General features: G+C 41.0%; 1 protein-coding gene across 1 annotated transcript; it reads right to left on the bottom strand.

Annotated features, from left to right (window-relative positions):
• Positions 1-1,730: 1,730 nt before the first annotated feature.
• On the bottom strand, positions 1,731-2,684 carry LOC139475608 (uncharacterized). Its single transcript, XM_071258796.1, has one exon. The coding sequence runs from the start codon at positions 2,682-2,684 to the stop codon at positions 1,731-1,733; it is 954 nt and encodes a 317-aa protein (XP_071114897.1).
• Positions 2,685-21,649: the final 18,965 nt, after the last annotated feature.

Here is a 21,649-nt window from a genome sequence, read left to right as displayed (position 1 = left end):
TGAAGACAAACCCAATTGCACACTGCGGTGACAGCCAAAGAACATTAAAGGGAACATCTGAAAATCGATGTGAAAACTCCTGCGCCCTGTCCCTGGCGGATTGGTAGCCCAGTAGTTAAAGCGTTCACTCGTCATTCCCGACATGGGTGTGAAGCACATTGCAGGTGTCCCCTGCCGTGATATTGCTAGACTATGCCTAGTGAACGGTGTAAACACTTCTCACTCACTCTGTGGAATACTTAAGAATTGCACCCAGTCTTCCAAATATGTACTTCAATGTCAATCAAATAATGCAACAAGACTAATGCCATATTTGGTTATAATTCGAAGCGTCCGGACAACAGAAAATGATGATTCTTGTGGAAAACAACTTTTTTTCTATTTGCTGATTCAAATCTTTCTGCCATTAAGGTGATTTTAAAAAATCGCAAAATAATGACAAGATGATTTATTTTATACCATTCACAGTTCACGTCGTAACTGCTCATGTGAATAAGAAACTAGATACCAGAAATTCAAATAGGTCTTGTCACTTAAGTGACGTTTTAAATAATATTGAAAATGGAAGCATATAGCAAGAACATCATCTATCATTATTAATCAAATTTACCCCAAACAAGGATCGATGTGGTATGTCATGTGAAAAAGTTAATTGAAATTGAAATGAAATGTTCGGAGCTCGCTTACGTGTGAAAACCCCATGTGAAGAAGGAATATGTGCCAAATGATGATATCAGTCACGCGATGTAAGGCGTCAAAGACAACAGGAGCCGAGATGACTGCTATGTCCCACTGTGCGAGGGTTCATGGTCTCGCAGAGAGATTGAAGCGCCATACTTCAAAATAAATACTTGCTACAGACTGTCCCTGTAAGTGGCGTCGCTACGTAAGTGCAATAATCTTGGACGCGACGTTTCACCTCACCTCACCCTGTGAATGGTGTTGCCCTCGTGAAACCGGGACAAGGGCGCTCGACATGAAATCGTCCGGATTATAGTTTCTGGATTAACGAGGTATCACAAGAATTATTTTCCAAACGCAAACGGCTTCAACCGACAAACTGGAAAGTCGAATTACAGGTGAATTTGTTTTATTCGTTATTGTCCAGTGCTTAAATAAAACGCATAATAAATACATTAAGATATCACATTTCACTAAAGGAATCTAAAAGGAAATTTCTTGAGATTACTGTTCACCAGAAATGGTATATGAGGGCACGACAAAACTCTGCTATGAAAAAGTTCAACTTTAAGGATGTTTGCTGTAAATCGAAATCAAACATTACTTTGACATTGTCCTATCCGTGGAGTCTTTTACAACAACACAAGGGGGCATTGGAGTATGCATATAGCATATTTCAGAAAAATGTTACGTGGGCAGAAATCTGCAGATGCATCAAAGTATATTAACTGTCGGTGCGTCATAAAAATATAAAAAGACTTCACAAGATTTGCGTTCGAATTCCCCCTCGGCATTAGTGTGATAATCCAAGCAACATTTTTAAAAAAGGAGTTTACAACTTTCTGGCTGTTCAAGTGTACATATGTTAGACTTCTGAGATGGCATCAGGTGAACTGGCGTGACATTGAGCAGTACACTCAGAGGAGAAGTGGGGACCCTATGCAACACACTTGACAGTCAATGGCGTTGTCGTTGACGTGGAGGACCTCTTCAAACCTTGCGAATACACAGTGGTTGTTTTGGATGTCAGTCCTGATATATGTCTGAGGTCAATACTGATATGTATGTGTAGTAGCATAAGGGGGAGTGGGAGAGTGATTGGAAAGGTGGGAATGGGATTCCGGTGTAGAATTGGGGTGTGAGTGGAGATGAGGATTGAAGGGAGCTCCGGTGTGGGGTGTAGACGCGGATGGAGAGGCTGATGGGAAGCGGGTTCCAGTGTGAGGGTGGAGTGTGTGATGGGAGGGTTTTTTCGGTGTGGGGCCGGAGATGATGATGCGAGGATGTTCCAGTGTTGGGGTAAAGATGATGATGGGAGGTAGGTCCGGTGTGGGTCCGGTGTGGGTGTGGATGGAGACATGATGGGGGGCGGTTCCGGTATGGATGTAGATTGGATAATGTGAGATTTGTTTCCGGTGTGGTTGTGATAGGAGACATGGTGGGAGGCGGTTCCGGTTTGGGTGTAGATTGGTAAATAGGAGATTGGTTTCCGGTGTGGATGTGGATGTGGGTGTGGGTGGAGATGATGATGGAAGGCTGTTCCGGTGCGGGTGTGGAATGGATAATATGAAATGGGTTTCCGGTGTTGGGGTGTTGGGAGAGATGATGATGGGAGGGAGGTCCGGTGCGGGTGTGGATTGGATAATGTGAGATTGGTTTCCAGTGTGGGGCTGTGGGTGGAAATGATGAGAGGCGGTACCTGTGCGGGTGTGGATTGGATAATGTGAGATTGGTTTCCGTTGTGGGTGTGTGGGTGGAGATGATGATGGAAGGCGGTTCCGGTGTGGTTGTGGATTGGATAATGTGAGATGGGTTTCCGTTGTGGGGGTGTGGGTGGAGATGATGATGGAAGGCGGTTCCGGTGTGGTTGTGGATCGGATAATGTGAGATGGGTTTCCGGCGTGGGTTTTGCGGGTGAGGATAATGATGTGAAGCGGGTTCTGATGTAGAGGTGTTGCGATGATGATGTGGATTGTGCTCATGTGTAGAGTCGAACACGGCATGATGATCAAATACTTCTGCGATATGGTGGTACGAGTATTTCTTGCCAACGTAACCTATCGAAATGTAAGTACATGTGACTTTTAAGAGAGGGAACTTACCTAATCCAGCAATATCACGGCGGGGAATACCATTAATATGTTTCCCACATACGCATTTTGGGAATCGAACTCGGATCAACACACAACAGGCCATACTCCACCCCCTTCCTGAAAAGTCATACAAAATAGTAAGATAGTCATGTTTAGATCAATTTTCAAAAGTAATTGTTTTATGATAATATAATTCTGTTATAACTATGTGATATCCGACATGTGTCCGTTGTAGGCACATGTACCACCGTTGCACCTTCTTTCAAGAGGTCCAATATCCCCGCCTCTTTACGTTAATGACAACTAATTCTACAGCAATCTCATACGTAAGTGCTTAGCACCACAGCACCTAGAACAGGTTTGGAAGGCCAGCCAATTACACTCAAAGGAAACATCACGTTTACAGAAATGCCTTGGATGTACATTTAGACATAAATTCATGTAGATATTGTACATTTAGAATTAGATGGACGTACATATATACATCCTTAATTAGACTAAAATGTATCACGAAAATTGTGTAAATGTTTATGTCGTTACACTGTTTAAGATCACGTTTATTTCGTCTGAAATGTAACACTTATGTTATAGGTATAGCATTCACATGTGGTCTTACATTTATGTAAAGGTGTGTAAATTAAAACACATAAACATGGCCAATGTTTTACCCCATCCGGAAGTCTACACAGGCATTTTGTTCAGGTTTTTCTTTTAATTTCAATCTGAAGACGTACAAGTTTATTTTATTAACCTGTGTGGAGAGAGTGTATTTGTTTTGAAATTGGATTATTTGCACGCAGGAGACAGAAACTTTGTTGGAAGACATTTCCAATTTTGACGCATCAGTAACAAAAAATATGGCCAATTCAATTTCCCATCTTGACATGTTCCATAAGCTCCCGTTATTTTGCTTTTTCAGGTGAACAATTGACTCACCTTTGCATGTGTTTGTGACAGGTAATACTGATGGATCAAGACATGCTCAAGATACACAGTGGCATTACTATTTAATATGGATTCATAAGCAAGTGCTCATGATATAGTCGGAATCGTACAATCGATTTTTAATATTTCGCATGATTATGAAGAGATTTTTGTCTCTTTTAGTGAACTTCACTTTGAAATGAGTTATTTACAAGAATAGGTCATGTTACCCTTTCTGACGCAGGTACCTTATTTTCTCTTACAATCTCAGATAATAAGGTCTGGAATAATTTAATTTCAATACTATGCCATAAAAACATGAAAGCTTTGAATGCAGATTACCCGAAACAATTTATGTTTTTAAAAAAACGGACGATCTTTAACGTGGAAGAAGTCGGCAATGTCGCAATCGCCTGTCTGGGCATTGAAAATGTATACTCAGTCCGAAAAGGATAAATGTAGCAAAAATGTCTTGCTTCGATATCCCAAAGGAACTGTGTATTTGTGTCTCAGACGGACGCTGATGCGCATAGCAAAAATATTGGATTCATGTGTTTGGACCCATTTCTCTCCCTTAAAAGCAAAGTAGTAGAGTCAATTCAAGCCTTTACCGCGATCGTTATTGACAATTCAGTATCAACGCAGAGTACAAGAAAATCAAGGCGGGCAATTTCCTCTCCCCTGCGTGTCTTCACGTGAGATATTGAACCCATAGCTCATATTCACAGGATGTAATTGGCGTTATGAAGCTCCTTGTCAATCAAGCGACAGACGTCTTGACAGAAGCTCTACATGAAATTGACAAGCACCGATTTCTACCTGGCTGCTATTTGACTTCTGGAAGGTTCTTAAGTGGGGAGTGTGATTTGCGTAATTGATGATTACTTTCTGAATGTATTTCGGGTGTGCAGTTCAAATATCTAAACAGGAGTCTTGAGAGTTATGGTTTTAGATCACTTGTACGTCGAGTGCATTTGGTTAATCATTTGATAATTGTCAATACATGTTTCTTATGGTGGTAACTATTCTTGTTTGATAAGAGCGTTACAACAACTTGATAAATGGATTGACCTCTAAGTTGGTAGTATAGAGACGTCTTCATTCGTTGTTCCGACACTAGTGAAAAAGTCATCAGCAGAATTTATTGTGCAAATAGTTGTTCCGTGAATTGGGTTATAGTCATACCCGTTGTAAACTGCGGGCATCCTCTTCTTCTTATGATCAGTCATTATGGCGATCATGATCATGATCATCATCATCATCATCATCAATCATCATTATCAGTAGCAGAAGTAGCAGCAGCATAACCATCATCATCATAATAAACACCATCATCATTAAATTCAGAGGAGGCATCAGCAACAGCAGCCTCATCAGGATCAGCATCAGCATCACCATCATCATCATCGTTATCATCATCACCAATCATTTCTATCATCGTCACCATCATCAGCCTCCTCGCCACTGTAATATCAGCCAAGACTATGAGAAATTTATTATTATGATTAATTACATTAATTACAATTATTGATGATTGAGCATCAATGTTGAAAGATACCACCGCAATCAAAAGCACAAGTTAAATCTGACACCTCTGTGGACACCTTTAACATCCTCAGTTATCAGTAAGGTGAAACAACAAATGCCATTGGTTATGTTATGTTTGTTTATTTGTTTTGTTTGTTATTTAACGCTGCACTCAGCAATATTCCAGCAATATGACAGCGGTCTGTAAATAATCGAGTCTGGACCAGACAATCCAGTGATTAATATCATATGAGCATCGATCCACGCAATTGGGTTGGTTGGTTTGTTGTTTAACGCCGCACTCAGCCATATTCCAGCTATATGACGGCGGTCTGTAAATAATCGAGTCTGGACCAGACAATCCAGTGATTAATATCATATGAGCATCGATCCACGCAATTGGGATCAATGACATCAACCGAAGTCAGAGAGCCTGACCACCCGATCCCGTTAGTCGCCTTTTACGACAAGCGTAGTCACCTTTTACGACAAGCATGGGTTGCTGAAGACCAGTTCTACCCCGGAATCTTCACGGGTCCCACCCAGTTGGGATACGATGACATGCATCAACCAAGTCAACGAGCCTGACCACCCGATCCCGTCAATCGACTTTTACGACGGGCATAGTCGCTTTTTTACGGCAAGTAAGGGTTGCTGAAGACCTATTCTACTCCAGATCCTCACGGTTTATGTCATCTTGACAAAGTACAGAACCTTCTGTGGTAGAGCGTCCACCTCGTTCGATCCCCGGCCACGTCATACCAAAAGACGTAACAATATGGTACTTGTTGTTACCCACTTGTTGTATTGTATGTGCAGAGTTGCGTCCCGTGGAACGCCAGAAACCTATAGGCATGGTCCGAATCCGGTTCTCCCCGATTATGTTTCTAGGTTTGTCAGCACCATACCCATGCTCGTGGGTTTCAGTAAAGTGGTAAACGTTGGAGATCTGCATCACTTCGGGATTTCCTCCCACTTAAGCTGACACGTCGTTATATAATTGGAATACTGTTGAAGCGGTGTTAAACCCAACCCGCTCACTCATTCACTCACTGCGTGTCCCTGTGTGTTTGAGGCCTTGTTTCTGTGCACGTGTCGATATGTTTGCGAATGCGTACTGTGTTTCAGCACGTGTGTGACAGTGTGTCTTTGTGTGTCAGATTCTATTTTCTATGTGGCTGTATGTCTTTGTCTGTGCGTTTCAAGGGCGGGGGTAACCTAGTGGTTAAAGCGTCCGCCCGTCACGCCGAATACCCGCGTTCGATTCCCGGCATGGGTACAATGTGGGAAACTCATTTGTGGTGTCCCCCGCCGTGATATAGCTGGAATATTGGTAAAGAGTGGCTTAAAACCATGCACTCAGATTATGTATAAGTGGGGCGGTCGGGTAGCCTAGTGGTTAAAGCGTTTGCTCGTCACGCCGAAGACCCGGGTTCGATTCCCGACATGGGTACAATGTGTGAAGCCCGTTTCTGATGTCCACCTCCATGATATTGCTGGAAAATTTCTAAAAGCGGTGTAAAACCATATTCACTCACTCACTCCCTATGTATAAGTGACTGTGTTGTTTGTGTTTCTGGGTGTGTGTGTCAATGTGTATGCGACCATATCTTTGAGTGTCTGTGTCATTGTTTGTTCCGTACGTGTGTCTATATATACCTATATGACTTCGTGTTTCTTCTCTATGTCTGGTCGTTTGGTTACGTTATACGACCAACAGAAACATTAACCAGTGACAAAACCATGCTGATTCAAGAAAAATATGGTGTCTAGAAAAAAGGTCATCGATAGCGGACAGTGTTCATTTCAATCAAGAAATCACAGACGGTACAAACGAATACAAACTAAACAGTTCAATCTTTCTCATGTTTCGTTAGGACTTATCAGGACGACACCGGCTTCTGGGGATCCAATTATTTCACCAAGAAAACGTCAGACATACTTTACAACGTTCCTTAAAGCATCACAAGATAATGCAACAATGTATTTCTTGTATAACAGATAACATGCTTAACGCCACGACATGCCGACCTTTTACCTCGTTTCTTGTTATTTGACACCACTTCAAAGGGAATTGCAAAGATGCGATGAAGTTTAGCATCCATTTATTCGCCATCACACATACAGTTCCCTACTTAAATATTCTGCTCACTCCAGTTCCGCGATTGTCGTTCTGGTGATATTTATGGGTTGAGGTTAAGGTTTATGACTGTTTCCACAATGTATAGGGCATGAACAGGTAAAAGAAGCTGGGCGTTTCATAGAAGATGAGCATTCTACTTTATTTGTGTATTTTGCATCCGCTTGACAAATCAAACGATGAAGGTATTGTGTTCTCGTTTATCACCAAGACAGATAGAAGTTCGCCATTGCGGGATTTTGATTAAAGACAATTTCATTTTGATTGGGAGTTCTTTGAAAATGCGCCTGATATCAATGTGGATTTTATAGACTTGTTTTTAATTTTGGGCGGCTCAGGTGTCTTGCTGATTAGGTTTGATCTTCGTTTCAACTAATCCTGTAACCGGAAACTTTGTGAAAAGTATAACTGTCACAATTTAGTTTCAGGTATTCTGTGGAGTTTGAAGGAATGTGACCTAAGGTCAGTATCCAGTCATCTTGTGTGTTCCTGAATGTAGTCACGTATTCACACTTATATGTCTTGTGCTATCTTCCTACGCAGCATTGATCATTAAAAGTGCAAAGACGTTCTGAAGCTTTGATGTTAGGCTAAAACACAACACTGCCTCGTGGAACGTTGAAGAGATAGGGGCAGAACTGACTGTACCGACAGTTCCAGGCAAGGGAATGAAATGTGAAGATATTGTGTCGTGTGGGACGAAAATCAGGATAAACGTTATTGTCAAGAAAACAGGGTTTAAACGCGTGTTAGATAACCGGTTCTTGAGAACTGGTAGGATGGTGTTTAATACGCAACTATATGTGTGTGTGTGTGTGTGTGTGTGTGTGTGCGTGTGCGTGCGTGCGTTGTATACCACGGTATCGGTAGCGAGATCAGTTCGTGATGACGAAGCCCGGCTGTATTATTTTAATCCAATTTAGTAGGCACGACGAAACTCTTATAAATTGCATTCACACGATGCCGTTGTAAAAAAACAATCTCAGCGCTACGACTGACGTAAGTCTATGGAGTTACGGTCACCTTAGCGATAAGAACGCTTTGTACAACAGCACCAATGGCAGTTCCTTATATGAACCCCGTGAAGATCCGGGTTAGAATTGGTCTTTACAACACATGTTTGTCGTAAGGGGCGACTAACGGGATCGGATGGTCAGGATCACTGACATGCTTGATGCATGTCATCGCATCCAAATTGCGTAGGTCGATGCTCATGGTGTTAATGACCTACTGGCATATGTCTTCGTGCGGCTTTAAACAAAAAAAAGAAGACAAAAACAGAATAGGAATACAGACAAAAGGCCATGTAGAAAGTTATCCCTTGAGCGCGTGTCAATGTGTTTTGATGTATTCTAAATTGCTAATTTTCCACTAGGAAAGCTATTCGATACTTAGGGGTCTTATGGGGATTGTGTCACATTGTTAACGTACAAACGTGACAACAACTAGGACTGCAAGATAAGTTTCATGACACCCCATGTCTCGTGGTCTATCTCACTTGGTAATCGGACATATTACCATGAACATCAATTTCAGACGGAGTTGCTGATGTCTTAGCGCTTGTCTAAAAACATAATATGTCCCTTAACAAAGCTTAAGATAATGTAAAACGTCAATGCTAGAGAATAGCCAGTCTCGATTTTCAACGGGCGTAAAAAGCAAAATCATCGGAATTGATTACTGATTAACCAGTGATGACACAAGGTGTTCGCGTAAAGGGTAAGCATGTTCTGCCCTACCGGTAGCACCAGCCACACAAATTGCATGAAAAAGTAAGTTTCACTTTTTAAACCTCTAGTATATCTGTATGTCTTAATGAAATACCCACGGCGGTATATCAGTTCCATAAGAGTTATTTTACATACAAACATCAAAACTTCATTACAATGGGGCCAAAGGCATCTATTTGAATCTAAACAGCCTTCGTCCCTTGACGTCACGCTTTGTATCTTGACTCGTAATGAACACTTGAGCTGTAAGCCCACGCATGCTACAGGCGCGAACCATATCATCTGCATCCACCGTCCAACAGAGCATCTACAGTGTATAGGTCAGTGATGGCCTCTTGGTATTCTTCTGGCTAGTCTACGCGGCTCCTTTGATGTTTCATGGTCCTAAACAGGTCGTCGTAGAAAGAGGAGTATCAGTAAAGAAAGTTGCAAACCCGATCTTTACTATTCCACTAAGCATTAAAGAGCGCTTGTATCATACCCATTTGGAATTGGTCTTCCTGCGTTATCATGAAAGGCATTACGATGACCCTGCACCAGACACGTGTAACCTACTTCGACCTATTTCATGTCAATAGCTGCGGATTGATTGACTGACGTATATTGATGAAAATGAGAAAAAGGTCAAATCGCCCTGGTCAAATAGTACTGATTACAATATTTGCTCTGACTTGATTTCGGTTGTTCCACTGATCTACTGAACTACAACCGCCTCCGTGGCCCAGTGGTAGAGCGTCCGCCCGGAGAGCGGAAGGTCCGGAGTTCGATCCCCGGCCGCGTCATACAAAAAGACGTTAAAAAGATGGTACTTATTGTTACCCTGTCCGGCGGTCAGATTTAGGGGCTAAAACAAGGACTGGTCGGCTCGTAGTCAGTATACTGTGTCTTAGTTGGGTAGCTATGTTAAACTGCGGCATGGTAGTGAGCTGGCACTATAAATCGGCATCAGACCGGGCTAGTACAAGCAGCCAGAAACACATACACGTGCATGCACGTCGCTATATAAGTGCAATAATCTTGGACGCGGCGTGAAACACCATTTCATGTCACCTTATTGAACTTAACTGCAGAGAGATCGGCCCCGCCCGGGTTCAAATGAACAGCACAATTTTTAGTGTCCCCCGCTGTGATATTGCTGGAATATTGCTACAAGGGCGTATAACCTAGCCCGTGCTAGTCGTTCAACTTCCATGGTCTTCGTTTTATGGGAATGTGTAAATGTCTGCGACCTCGTCTTTTCACACACGCTATAACTTACATACTCTTAAAAACTAGAGGATCATGAAATATAAATGTTAATACCAAGTATTAAAACAAATATAAGGATTGACGACAAACATCCGAGGCAAGAACGTTTACGTTGAACTTAACACTGAAATACATCCCATAGTTTGTAAGTGCCTCGCGAAGTAGCGCCATACACGTGCGTAGGGTGTACTTCCTGGAAGGTCGATTGATCTCTGTGGACAATTCTTATTTTCAGTCATATTGATTCTCCTTATCAAACAATTGTGATTTACTTGATTTCATTAATTGTTTGTATATGGACTTGCGGTGCGGCGTCTCCAACGAGCGGAGCGTTCATGGGCTATTGGCATGCTAGAGACTGGCAGAAGTCAGCGTGCAGTGGCCAATATCTTCAACGTTTCAAGGTCTGTGACAAGCACACTATGGAGCAGGTACCCACATATTCAAACGCAGGGCGTCTCATGTCGACGACAAGAGTACAGGATCAATTGATCCGAAACCAGGCTCTACGAAATAGAGCTCAAACGGAGCATCAAATTGCTGCAAACTCTCATGGGGTTAATGCAATACGCATTACGGGTCAGACGATTAGAAACCCTCTACATGAAGCTCAGCTCAATGCTCGACGGCCACGTGTTGTGCTTCCCCTTACTAATCGTCACGTTGCCAACACACGTCAATGGTGTACACAGCGTCGGCACTGCTAGCTACGCGTCATGTTTTCAGATGAGTCCCGTTTCACTTTCACTTCCTTGAAAGGCATGGTCGTGTTTGGCGACGTCGACATGAACTTCAAGCCAATGTCAACCTGAGACCAAATGACAGATTTTGCGGTGTATCGGTTGAGGAGTGGAGTGGCATCACCATAACTGACCGAAACCCACTCAATATCGTGCCATGATAGACGGACACCCTTTGTTGTCCCTTCTCCAAGGCGTGTGAGTCGACGTTTTTGTCTTTCAGGACGACAACGCTTGTGTTCACCGTGCACGAATCGTCAATGCTCGCCTCAAGCAATACAACATCCATACAATGCCATGACCAGGAACGAGTCCAGACCCTTCTCCCATTGAACACTTTTGGGATATGATAGGAAGATGTGTGCGTCAACGTCATAGGTCGTCGACCACGTTGGCTGAACGTGGCCAGGCGCTGCAAGATGAGTGAGACAGACTCCATCAAATCGCCATTGGGAGACTCATACGCAGTATGCCTAGTCGAGTGAATGAATGTTTGACAAATCGTGGCGGTATTAAGCACTAGCGATCCAAAAACGTCAACGAACTTTTCCATCTTGCTCCTATCGTCCATCTTGTATCTCTTACATTATTGGAAATTATATGTTATTTCCGAGGTTTCCCTAATTTCTTATGAGTATTTATGAATTAACTGAGGATGAAAACGGTGTTAAATCAAGTATCGCTCACTCTACTACAATGTTTTGAAAGTGAGTGAGTGAGTATGGTTATACGCCGCTTTTAGCAATATTCCAGCAATATCACAACGGGAGACACCAGAAATGGGCTTCACACATTGTACCCATGTCTTGAAAGAAATACTAAACATATGTATCAAGCTGACAAGACGTGATATAATTGTAATACTCTTGACAGCGGCATTAAACCAAACTCACTCACTCTATCTCGGAAGTACCATTGCAATTTATTCTATTAACATTTACATTTGATTCATCTATATTCCTTTAGTGTTGCGCTGTTCACATTTACACACGCTAGTTTGAACTCATCTCTGCAGTTGTTTTTAAAGTTCAGTCCAACTTCGGCAAAGGCGCTAACTATCAGACCACATTGCAGGGGTGTTAACTGCAGCCGTGAATGATAGCTATATGGGTCTAGCTATTGGCGGAACGCGAATAAACGATGCACATCGAAGAGAGGAAGAGGATAACATTTTGGTTTCCGATTCAAAATCCTTTTAACTTGCCAGGACGTATTATATTAGAGAGGTCGTGAACCATAATTTCTAGGACAAAAACCCCCAGAAAAGCAATGTTACAATTGTTTTTATGTGGAGGGATTTAAGGATGCACGTCGTGTCTTGAGGCTTCATGGACAGATAATGGGGATGAGCCAACGGTCTATGTGAGGCGTCGCAAATCGATGAGAAGAGTCACATCCTTAGGCGTGACTGGATCAGTTCTTGATTTCAAGTTTTAAATGTCTACTTCTTGCATCACATTGGATTAGCCTCTCACATATACACACTAATGTTGATATAACATAACTGCGATATAACTGAAATATATCACCTCAAATGACTCACTCACTAAAAGCGTGCATGACGGGAAGTTAACCACGTTCAACCATGATAAAATACCGCGTAAATTGTCAACAACAGCCTAAGCGCCACTTCTGCCAGTACTTTGTCGATGGTAATGATATTGTGTATATTTTAAATATAGTATCTAAATAGGAAAGCCGAGGCAGAATAAGTCTGCAGTACCCATGCATATCAGAAAATTCGATAGACGAACGAGGAGCGGGTGGCAACCTGTGTGATTGTGTATCAACCGATAGTGTGGACGTAGAACAATCCATTAAAACAACACTTTTTCTCTGAAATTATTGTTTTAATTGTATTTTGATATATAAAGAGGAAGGAGCCATGGGAATATATTCATTTCCTAAAATCTAGATATGCCAAACATTTACAGACTTGAAGGGCACTGGGGATATGTTTCTCATAGCTCTGAGTCTGTATGAGAGAACAGACAGTTTTTGCAAAGACTGCTAACGTGGTCAGAGCATTTTTCTAAAGGTGATTTTAAAAGGATTAAGAAACATTGCATAAGAGAGAAAGAATTACACTCTTATGTATGTCATACTGAATTTACAAAACTCGTGTTTTACTCTCGCTCACACTCGTGAAATACAAGAATTCGGACACTCGTTTAATAAAATCAGTATGACACCAATGTTTGGAAAATATTGTATATAACTGTATGCAGATGGTGAGTAAGTAAGGATGGAAGCAAATATATTTGGGCACCAACTAAATGAATTAACAACATTTCATTGGGACTTCAGACATGGCCATTGCGCCTTCAGACATGACCATTGCGCATGTACTCACCCAACATTCATTCGCAGCACACAGAAATAAACTGAAAAGCATTGCGTAAAGACCTATGACCATGATTTCGAAATTCCCAACTGTTCATTTTATGTATCGGTAATTATCTCATGAAAGCTGCTGCATTTATTTTGACCACATGTATCGATCAGAATTAGTGTCCAGGAGGTCATTTAGCCTCCAGTGGTCTTCACTAAGTGATTCTTCCATAAAGCTGATGGGTGTACAATGACCACCGATTTTCCTCGTAATTCGTTTGGATCTCCCATGATTGCTCAACGAGCAGAAGAAGGCCTCGCTTTTCCCAGTTAAAACCGCGTGAGATTGGCTGACCCCTTAGCAATATCCGATTCGTTTCACAGTTAAATTTGCAAGGCCGTTTGAACAAAGATTGACTAACGTATCGTGTGCAATTACCAAAGTTCTCTCTATCAGATATCAGGTGGCAGAAACCATAACAACGAAATTTCGATGATGCTGAATTTTTTTTATTACTTCTCTCTTTATTACTGAGAGACTTTATACCCCATTTAACCTCACCTCATCTTATATATTGACTTGGTGTGAGTGGCATCGCTGATTGATGGTCATTACAAGTGGTACGTATACACTCATCGTCAAAAGTAACTCATTATTTTGATTTGTTAATAACATGCAAATATTAATAATTTAGATGATAGGAACTACATGATCTAGTTCAACACCATCAAGTTCTTTGACTTATTACAGAGGTACGTGACAATTATTGTACATTTGCTGCGTTCAGTGTTTAACAACTCGGTCTTGAAAAAGATGTGTTTATCGGATAATCTTCATCTATTTTCTTCAGAATCCATCATGGTTGTCTTGCAATTTCGACTATATGCAATTTGACTCTGACATACACAATCAATTACAAAGAATTTAGCTTGTAAAACATTTAGTGCTAAAGATGAAGACAAATGTATAAATTTAATAATAATATGCCTTGCTTCGTAACATGACACCCTGTTTCTTTTAATGAGATAGATATTAATCACTGAGACAAATGGATTCTTTTGTGCTATAAGATCTATTTCACTGCGAACAAATATTTGGACACAGCACTCGGTAACGAGAGGTCTGGTGCGCTGGCAAGGCCTCGCAGGAGTAATGTGATCTCCCATCCACGTATCACGTATCGGTGTCCTGGGGAATTATGCAACACGATTAGGATAATAACAATGAAATCTACCAAAGACGTATACGTCCGTGAATCTACTAATTGGTCTCGAATACGTCATCTGAAACCCCATTGACTAATCAATCTAATTGTCAACGATTTCCAATTTCGGATAACACACCACTGAGTTCGTGAACTCTTTCAAGGAATTAAACTATCATTAAAGGAAACAAAACGTAGACATGATAACCTGAAGTATATGAAGTTGGGACCGACCAGTCGATATTCGGCGGGTGGTGGGGTGGAGGGTGTGTGTGTGTGGGTGGGGTGGGGTGGGGTGGGGGTGGTGGTCAAGTTTAAGTACAAACCGCCGCGTACACGTGTGCGTGCACGTCGCTATGCAAGTACAGTAAAACTGAGTGCGACGTTAAACCCCATTTCAGCCAACCCTTAAAGGTCTAAAAATGCTTAAATCGCATTCAGTGTATGAACAAAATGTCTTCTGATTACATAATATAATATATCTCGTTGGGTGAAATGGGGGGATAAGATGATGTGGGTGAAATGGGGGGGGGGGGGGACATATGATGATGTGGGTGAAATGTGGTGTAACGTCGCGTTACAAATTAATTGGAGGATAAAGTTCCCTAATTGTATTATTATCACTGTTATCACTCTACGTCATGTATGAACGAGTGAGTTTTACACCTCTGTTAGCCATACCACGTCCTGGACACATCATTAGCCTGGTATTCGGAATCGCACCCAACAAGGCTAACCCACAGCTTCTCAGCGTGAATGTAGCAGCATATTGGCGCTGGTGTATGAACCTGACGCGCGAGCGAACATCATTAACTAACCTCCACTCATACTCAAAAGCATTCCGCGTTCCTTCATTAAGGGAGATAAGTCTTCTGTTTCCACAAGCATAACGATTCCCAATAAATCGACCAACACATCAGAATGTAAATACACTATTTATATTATGATTCCTCTCACTGGTTACCACCACGAAGGCTGCCTCAAAATCAAATTACTGATTACATCGTTAGGAGTTCTGGGGCCTCACTAATTGGCGTTTAATCCGTTGATGGGTTCTAATTAGTGCGAATGAATGTCAAATTAAGCGCATATTGAATGTAATCGAGTCGTGTTTACGAGCAGAACGGACGAGGAGGTGCAAACTTGTTTAGAACTTTAGTTCTCAAGACATTTGTACACGTGCTTTGGTTCGAAATGGATTGAATCGGTAATAATCACCATTCGGGGAATGTTTACCACGGTGCAACTCACCTTTGAGAAAACGCACAATGCATAGCGGGGGATAATGAGAAATGGCTAGGGATTTGAGAAAAGCATGTCATTGCGTATTGTAGGGAGAATATGTTTATCACTTCATCCCGCGGCTTTCTTTCCTTTGAATCACACCAGAGTTAACGCTACTTAATTGCATATACATATTTCTGTATGAAAAAAAACGTCCCGATTCACCACAGGTATTTAATATCGTATGTTTAATATCGTATGTAGTTGTAGAGGCAAATGTATAATGACATGACTTTCCCTCGCGACTGTTGCTATTTATAAGGAAGACACCACCACCTGGTTTTAAACAAATTGCAAAACATAAAAGCATAGATATGAAACGTGAACGATAGATCATTGAACGGTTAACGTGGATACACGATTCAACATGTCATGTTCAATTTAACACAACTTGATTAATCCGAAAGGTTCCTTTTTTCAGCACAGTATACATGTGTGGTTGTGTTATGTATCTTTTTTGGCACACCGTAAGGTACAACTCTCCACGGCGCCCTTGGACTCTAAGTCACCCGTGACCAAATGTACTTTGGAAAAGGTATCTTATTGTCCAATACACGTGTGACAATCGATACCATTAAACAGTTGTTGAATCCAAAATGTCTCCATCATCATAGTAACACGATTTTTCTTATGAACACAGGTAATGTTTCTCATATCAACCATGGCCTATTAAATATTATTGCTGTTAAAATTAAATTAGCATTAAATTAACCTATCAAAATATCTACTTCGCACACAACACAATGAATTCAAACATACGTGTTTTTATTCGTGATCATAACTAAAGTAATTACTCGAAGTGAAAGCAATTCCAATACATGTTTTTTTGTGTCAAAATTTCAAGTTCCCAACTTTTGTTATACATCAATGTCATAATCCATACTGCCAACTTTATCAACCTTTTCATACAGTGTGTCTCAACATGCCCTCAGCTGTCTGGAGAGTGATGGTAACAAAAAATATAAATTGAGGCAAGGTCCCAGGGGAAATATTTTTTTATTGAAAATCGACATTGTTTCAGATAGCCACTTCATGCAGGAATAACGAGAAATGAAAGTAGTTCGTTCTTGAGCCGTTAGTCATTTGACATTAGAACCATGGGGATGCTGGCGTCCTACGTACTCATGTCCTGTAACCCAAACTAAATCCATCTGTGGCAAGGGGGTTCTCTGTGGATGGTTATATTTTTTAGGTACTCCCTGTACACGTATAACATATAAAGTAATGATCTTCTGATCTTAGTGACCGGTCATCTGATAGTTGACAGGAACGAGGTGGTGATGGGGGTAGAGGGTGATGTTATTAACTCAATTGAAATGCATTTAATCATAAGTTTTCTTTTTGACTCAAATCTCTCGTAAATGATTAATAAAAGGTTAAAACCATTTCCAAAACCATAAGAAAGTCCTAGGCTACCTAAAGAACTCGACAGCTGTCGTTTCATAAATTATATACGAGGTGTTATTTTTAGGGGTTTTTTTTATTTAGGGTCAGGTACGATTTGTAGATTAACTAAAACATTGTCTCCGTTGGTACTTGTAGTTGTACATGTAGCCTTGAAACGCCCAGGGACATAGGCGCCTCAGTGTGTGACCGTGAGTGAGTGAGTGAGTGAGTGAGTGAGTGAGTATGTGAGTGAGTGAGTGAGTGAGTGAGTGAGTGAGTGAGTGAGTGAGTGAACGCCACAATTTATTATTCCAATTACATCTCGGTGGTCAGGCATAATCGAGCCTCGACCAGACAAAACAGTGACTGAAAGAATGAACACGCCATAGGGTCACAATACTACCGAATAAGCCAAGTCAGACCGCCTGATCATTGGTAGCATACATGGGACCCAGTTGTACATGGACACCGTGGAACAGGACAGAAAGTGAATGAAGGTGTCATCATTGGTGGATTCCATAACGCTGTGCACGAATGAGATCACTATAAAAGCTGCATCAGGGACGACGTGGTTATTTAGTGGTTGATGTATTGGCTCTTGACTGTTAAGACCCCACAAGGGATCAATGTGTTAAACTTATATCCGGTGTTCACCTTCCGTGGGTGAACATGAATATTGGTAAAAGCGGCGTAAAACCGTAACAACTCACATACTTATGGGATTGGGCGAAATACATGCATGCATGCATGTATGTATTTCGCCCAATCCCATAAGTATGTGAGTTGCATCCATCCATCCATCCATCCATCCATCCATACATACATACATACATACATACATACATACGGGTTCGATTCCCGACATTGGTATAATGTGTGAAGCCCATTTCTGGTGTCCCCCGTCGTGACGTAGCTGGAATATTGCTAAAAGCGGCGTAAAACCATACTCGCACACTCACTCACATACTCACTCACTCACATACTCACTCATTCAGTCACATACATACATACATACATACATAGATACATACACACACACACACACACACACACACACACACACACACACACACACACACACACACACACACACACACACACACATACATACATACATACATACATATACTATTCAATGTATGTAATAGTTTCATTCTTAATCAGACATCGGCTTCGGGGTTGCAAACTCGATCACCGAGTTTAGGTATCACCGATGCCATCTACGTCTGTTTTAAGCAGATGAGGTTCATAGAAGATGTACTTAATGCCTCTTCTATCAGTTATGACTTGAAGGTCAGCCATTGAGATTCTGATAGCCTTAAGAGTCAGCGAAACCTGAACTCTGATCATGTCTGCTCATTACGGGGAGGCACTCAATCAAATCTAAACATGCTTTGAAATATACCCTTCCAATCAAGACATGGTGTCCATTAAATGCGCCTCAATGGCAGGCGGCTAGTCGTGTATCGGAAAGCACCATGGTGGGTGCCATGAGCCAAGTGCAAATCAATGTTCGACGAAAGAAAACAAACATCCATGTCTGATGTGACGACTATGCGCACTTCCGGTAGAGGACCTAAACATCAAAGCGAGGCAAGGGCCACCGTCGAGAATGTCTTCTTGTGAGAACCCGCTTGTAAACGAAGGCAGTTTATGAGTCAAAGGGTCAAAGGGTTCTAAAACTCTGAATATTATTATTGGTAAAGGAAATTACGAAAAGAATATTCGATCACAAATTTCGCTCGAAATTCGTACACTTGAATAGAACTATAGGTACTTCGTGATATGGCATTCATTGTCAGTATGTGGACTCAATACTGGTTAAAACAGTTTGAACACTTCGCGAGCCAACTTTTACGCAAACTCAGAAGGCAATGTAGTCGATGGCCTCTACTATGTAATTGTCGAGGTGATTACAGTTTGTTTGCGGGACTTTTATCTCTTCGGTGGACCGCTTCCATCGGAAATTGATGATGGCGATGGAGGGATCGTAGAGGTTTCTTTGATGCTAAATTGCTCAATTTCCATGCTTGTTTCGTTTATCATCGTTTCGAAAAATATACCTTTTTTTATGAGACGAACAATAAGTTCAAATGAGCGATATTGTTGCAAAAGATTAGGAACAATTTGCATTACGAGACGTAATGGGCAGGATCTGAAGAAATAATGGGAAAACACGCATAAGCGAGACTCTACGGTAATCCGGCCTCGCTCATTTGATAGTTTTCAGACCTTTCAGTGAAGAAAATAGAAACAGCGTACTAGTCAGTATTATGCTGATGCGAGGATGTCTACAAGTCTTTTTTTGTATTTAATATATCCCACATTCGTGGTTCCTTTCATCTGAATTGAGAGGATTTACGATTTCCTTGTTAAATGCTTGACTTGAATAAAAGATTCGTGATTCACATTTTCTTCACCACCAGTACATGTACATGTAGGAGTGAATGTTTAGAAAACAAACGAAACCACAGTCTTGATATGTCAAAATGTATGTTTTAATTATAATCAATAACTGCATATAGTCTAAAGAAGATATTAATAATTGATATGTTAAATCAGAAACGTCACTCTGGTACATACGCAATATACTATTTAGGTATTAAGATAAAAAAAAAAATGCCATCGTGTACATGTGTGTACGTGTGTAATTATTATTACTATGTCAGTAGGTATGTATGAGTTATGGGCCTGAAAATGTATCTTAAAGTTGTCCAAACGGGTCCAAATACTGTTGGGAGAGTTGACTCAGGAGGGGGATATGGGAGAGGGGGTTGGGACATGTCTCCGACCATTACTCCAAACGAACATACACTTTTATTTCTCTCACAGATTTTTCTAAAAAAACTGTAATCACAGATACCCCTGCCCTCATATGGTCGGTCCGTAAATCAATTTATAAACTCTGCACTGAGCTACAAGCTGTTAAATAAGCATATGTTTTACAGTGATTATCTTTGACGTATTTATTTGGTAATGCACTGAAATTGGTGTTGAGTGTGTGCCGATATGAACACGATATGCACGAGCGTGTTATAATATGAAATAGATAATACGTATCTGCACCTGGCATACTTTCAACACATATGTTCTGTCATTCCCGGTATAAGACATATGAGGTTATTGGATAATCACACCAGTGGCGTCTCGAAGCCTGAACACACAAATCCACTGACCTGTGTGAAGGTAGGTACACGTACCTCAGCTTTGATGCAATGAAAGCGTGCGTGAGCGTTCCATAACCTTATCACATCTTAAGTTAATGACCGGCGGTCCCATGCGTGTAACCGAATACTGAATGTGATTAATACTACTCTCGCTTTGACAAGAACAAGAGAAATGGCCAGTTGAAACACGCTCAAAACTGGAATTGTGATCACCTTGTGACAGTTATATAAGTAACACGTGGTACATGTTGTCTTCTTGTAATGCAATATTGGTATTGCAGAACGAATGATCCGATAGTGTAATGCATATATAACTCTTGGCACTTGAAATGTCATTTGATATTGAGCTTGATTTCTTTTTCCTTTGACGTTCCTTCGCTGATAAGCTAAACGGACATAAATGCCAGAAATTTAGTTATGGTGGCTGTCAAATGAAATAACTCCGCTGTATCATCTTCTTTCCTAAAAGACTCCTGGAGGCCGGCTATCAGTTTAGATAATGGGCTTCAAGACAACACATATGTTGTAGTGTCGGCCTTTTGAGATTATTAGCACTAGAACACGTCTCTAATGTCAATGAATAGAAAAGTTTATTGGAAATTTGTTTCCCCTTGAGAAAAGTGGAAAATGGCTAAGGCATATGAGTAAAAAGTACTTTTCAAATTGGAAAAGCGCAAATAATCTTCAATCGATATATCTTTGTATTGTTGTTAAATATGGAGAACACAAAGTGGTTGCGCAATATAAAGTGCCGGGCCAAAGAAAGCATACACTTGAAAATGGAATTTGACCAAAATATTACAAACAATATTAAAGCATAACTAAGCTAAAACAGTTGCCGTCACATAGCAAATGTAAGGTCCAAAAGAAACTATGATACCCATATCAAATACATCACCATCGAATAGTCATTTCTTGTTTGTGTTATATTTAGCCAGCATTAAGGATAGGTGTGTGCTTTCCTTTGCACGGCAGTATATAAATGCATAAAATAGAAGAGATGATGATGGTATTGGAGTTAACCCAGTGAGATAAGTGGACTTCATCTTTCAAAAATAAATCTCAAAGCTAAACAATCGACGGCTTGTTCTAAACATCTTCCACACGAGGGAGCATTTCATCGACCAGGACAAAAATATCGGGAGATATATGTGTGAAACAGCAAGGAACGAGAACTGGTTTGCGACAAACCT

This window comes from Haliotis cracherodii, unplaced genomic scaffold (genome assembly GCF_022045235.1).
Source record: "Haliotis cracherodii isolate W230 unplaced genomic scaffold, xgHalCrac1.p SCAF_3, whole genome shotgun sequence".
Classification (NCBI taxonomy): domain Eukaryota; kingdom Metazoa; phylum Mollusca; class Gastropoda; order Lepetellida; family Haliotidae; genus Haliotis; species Haliotis cracherodii.
This window is presented reverse-complemented; position numbering and strand designations above follow the sequence as displayed.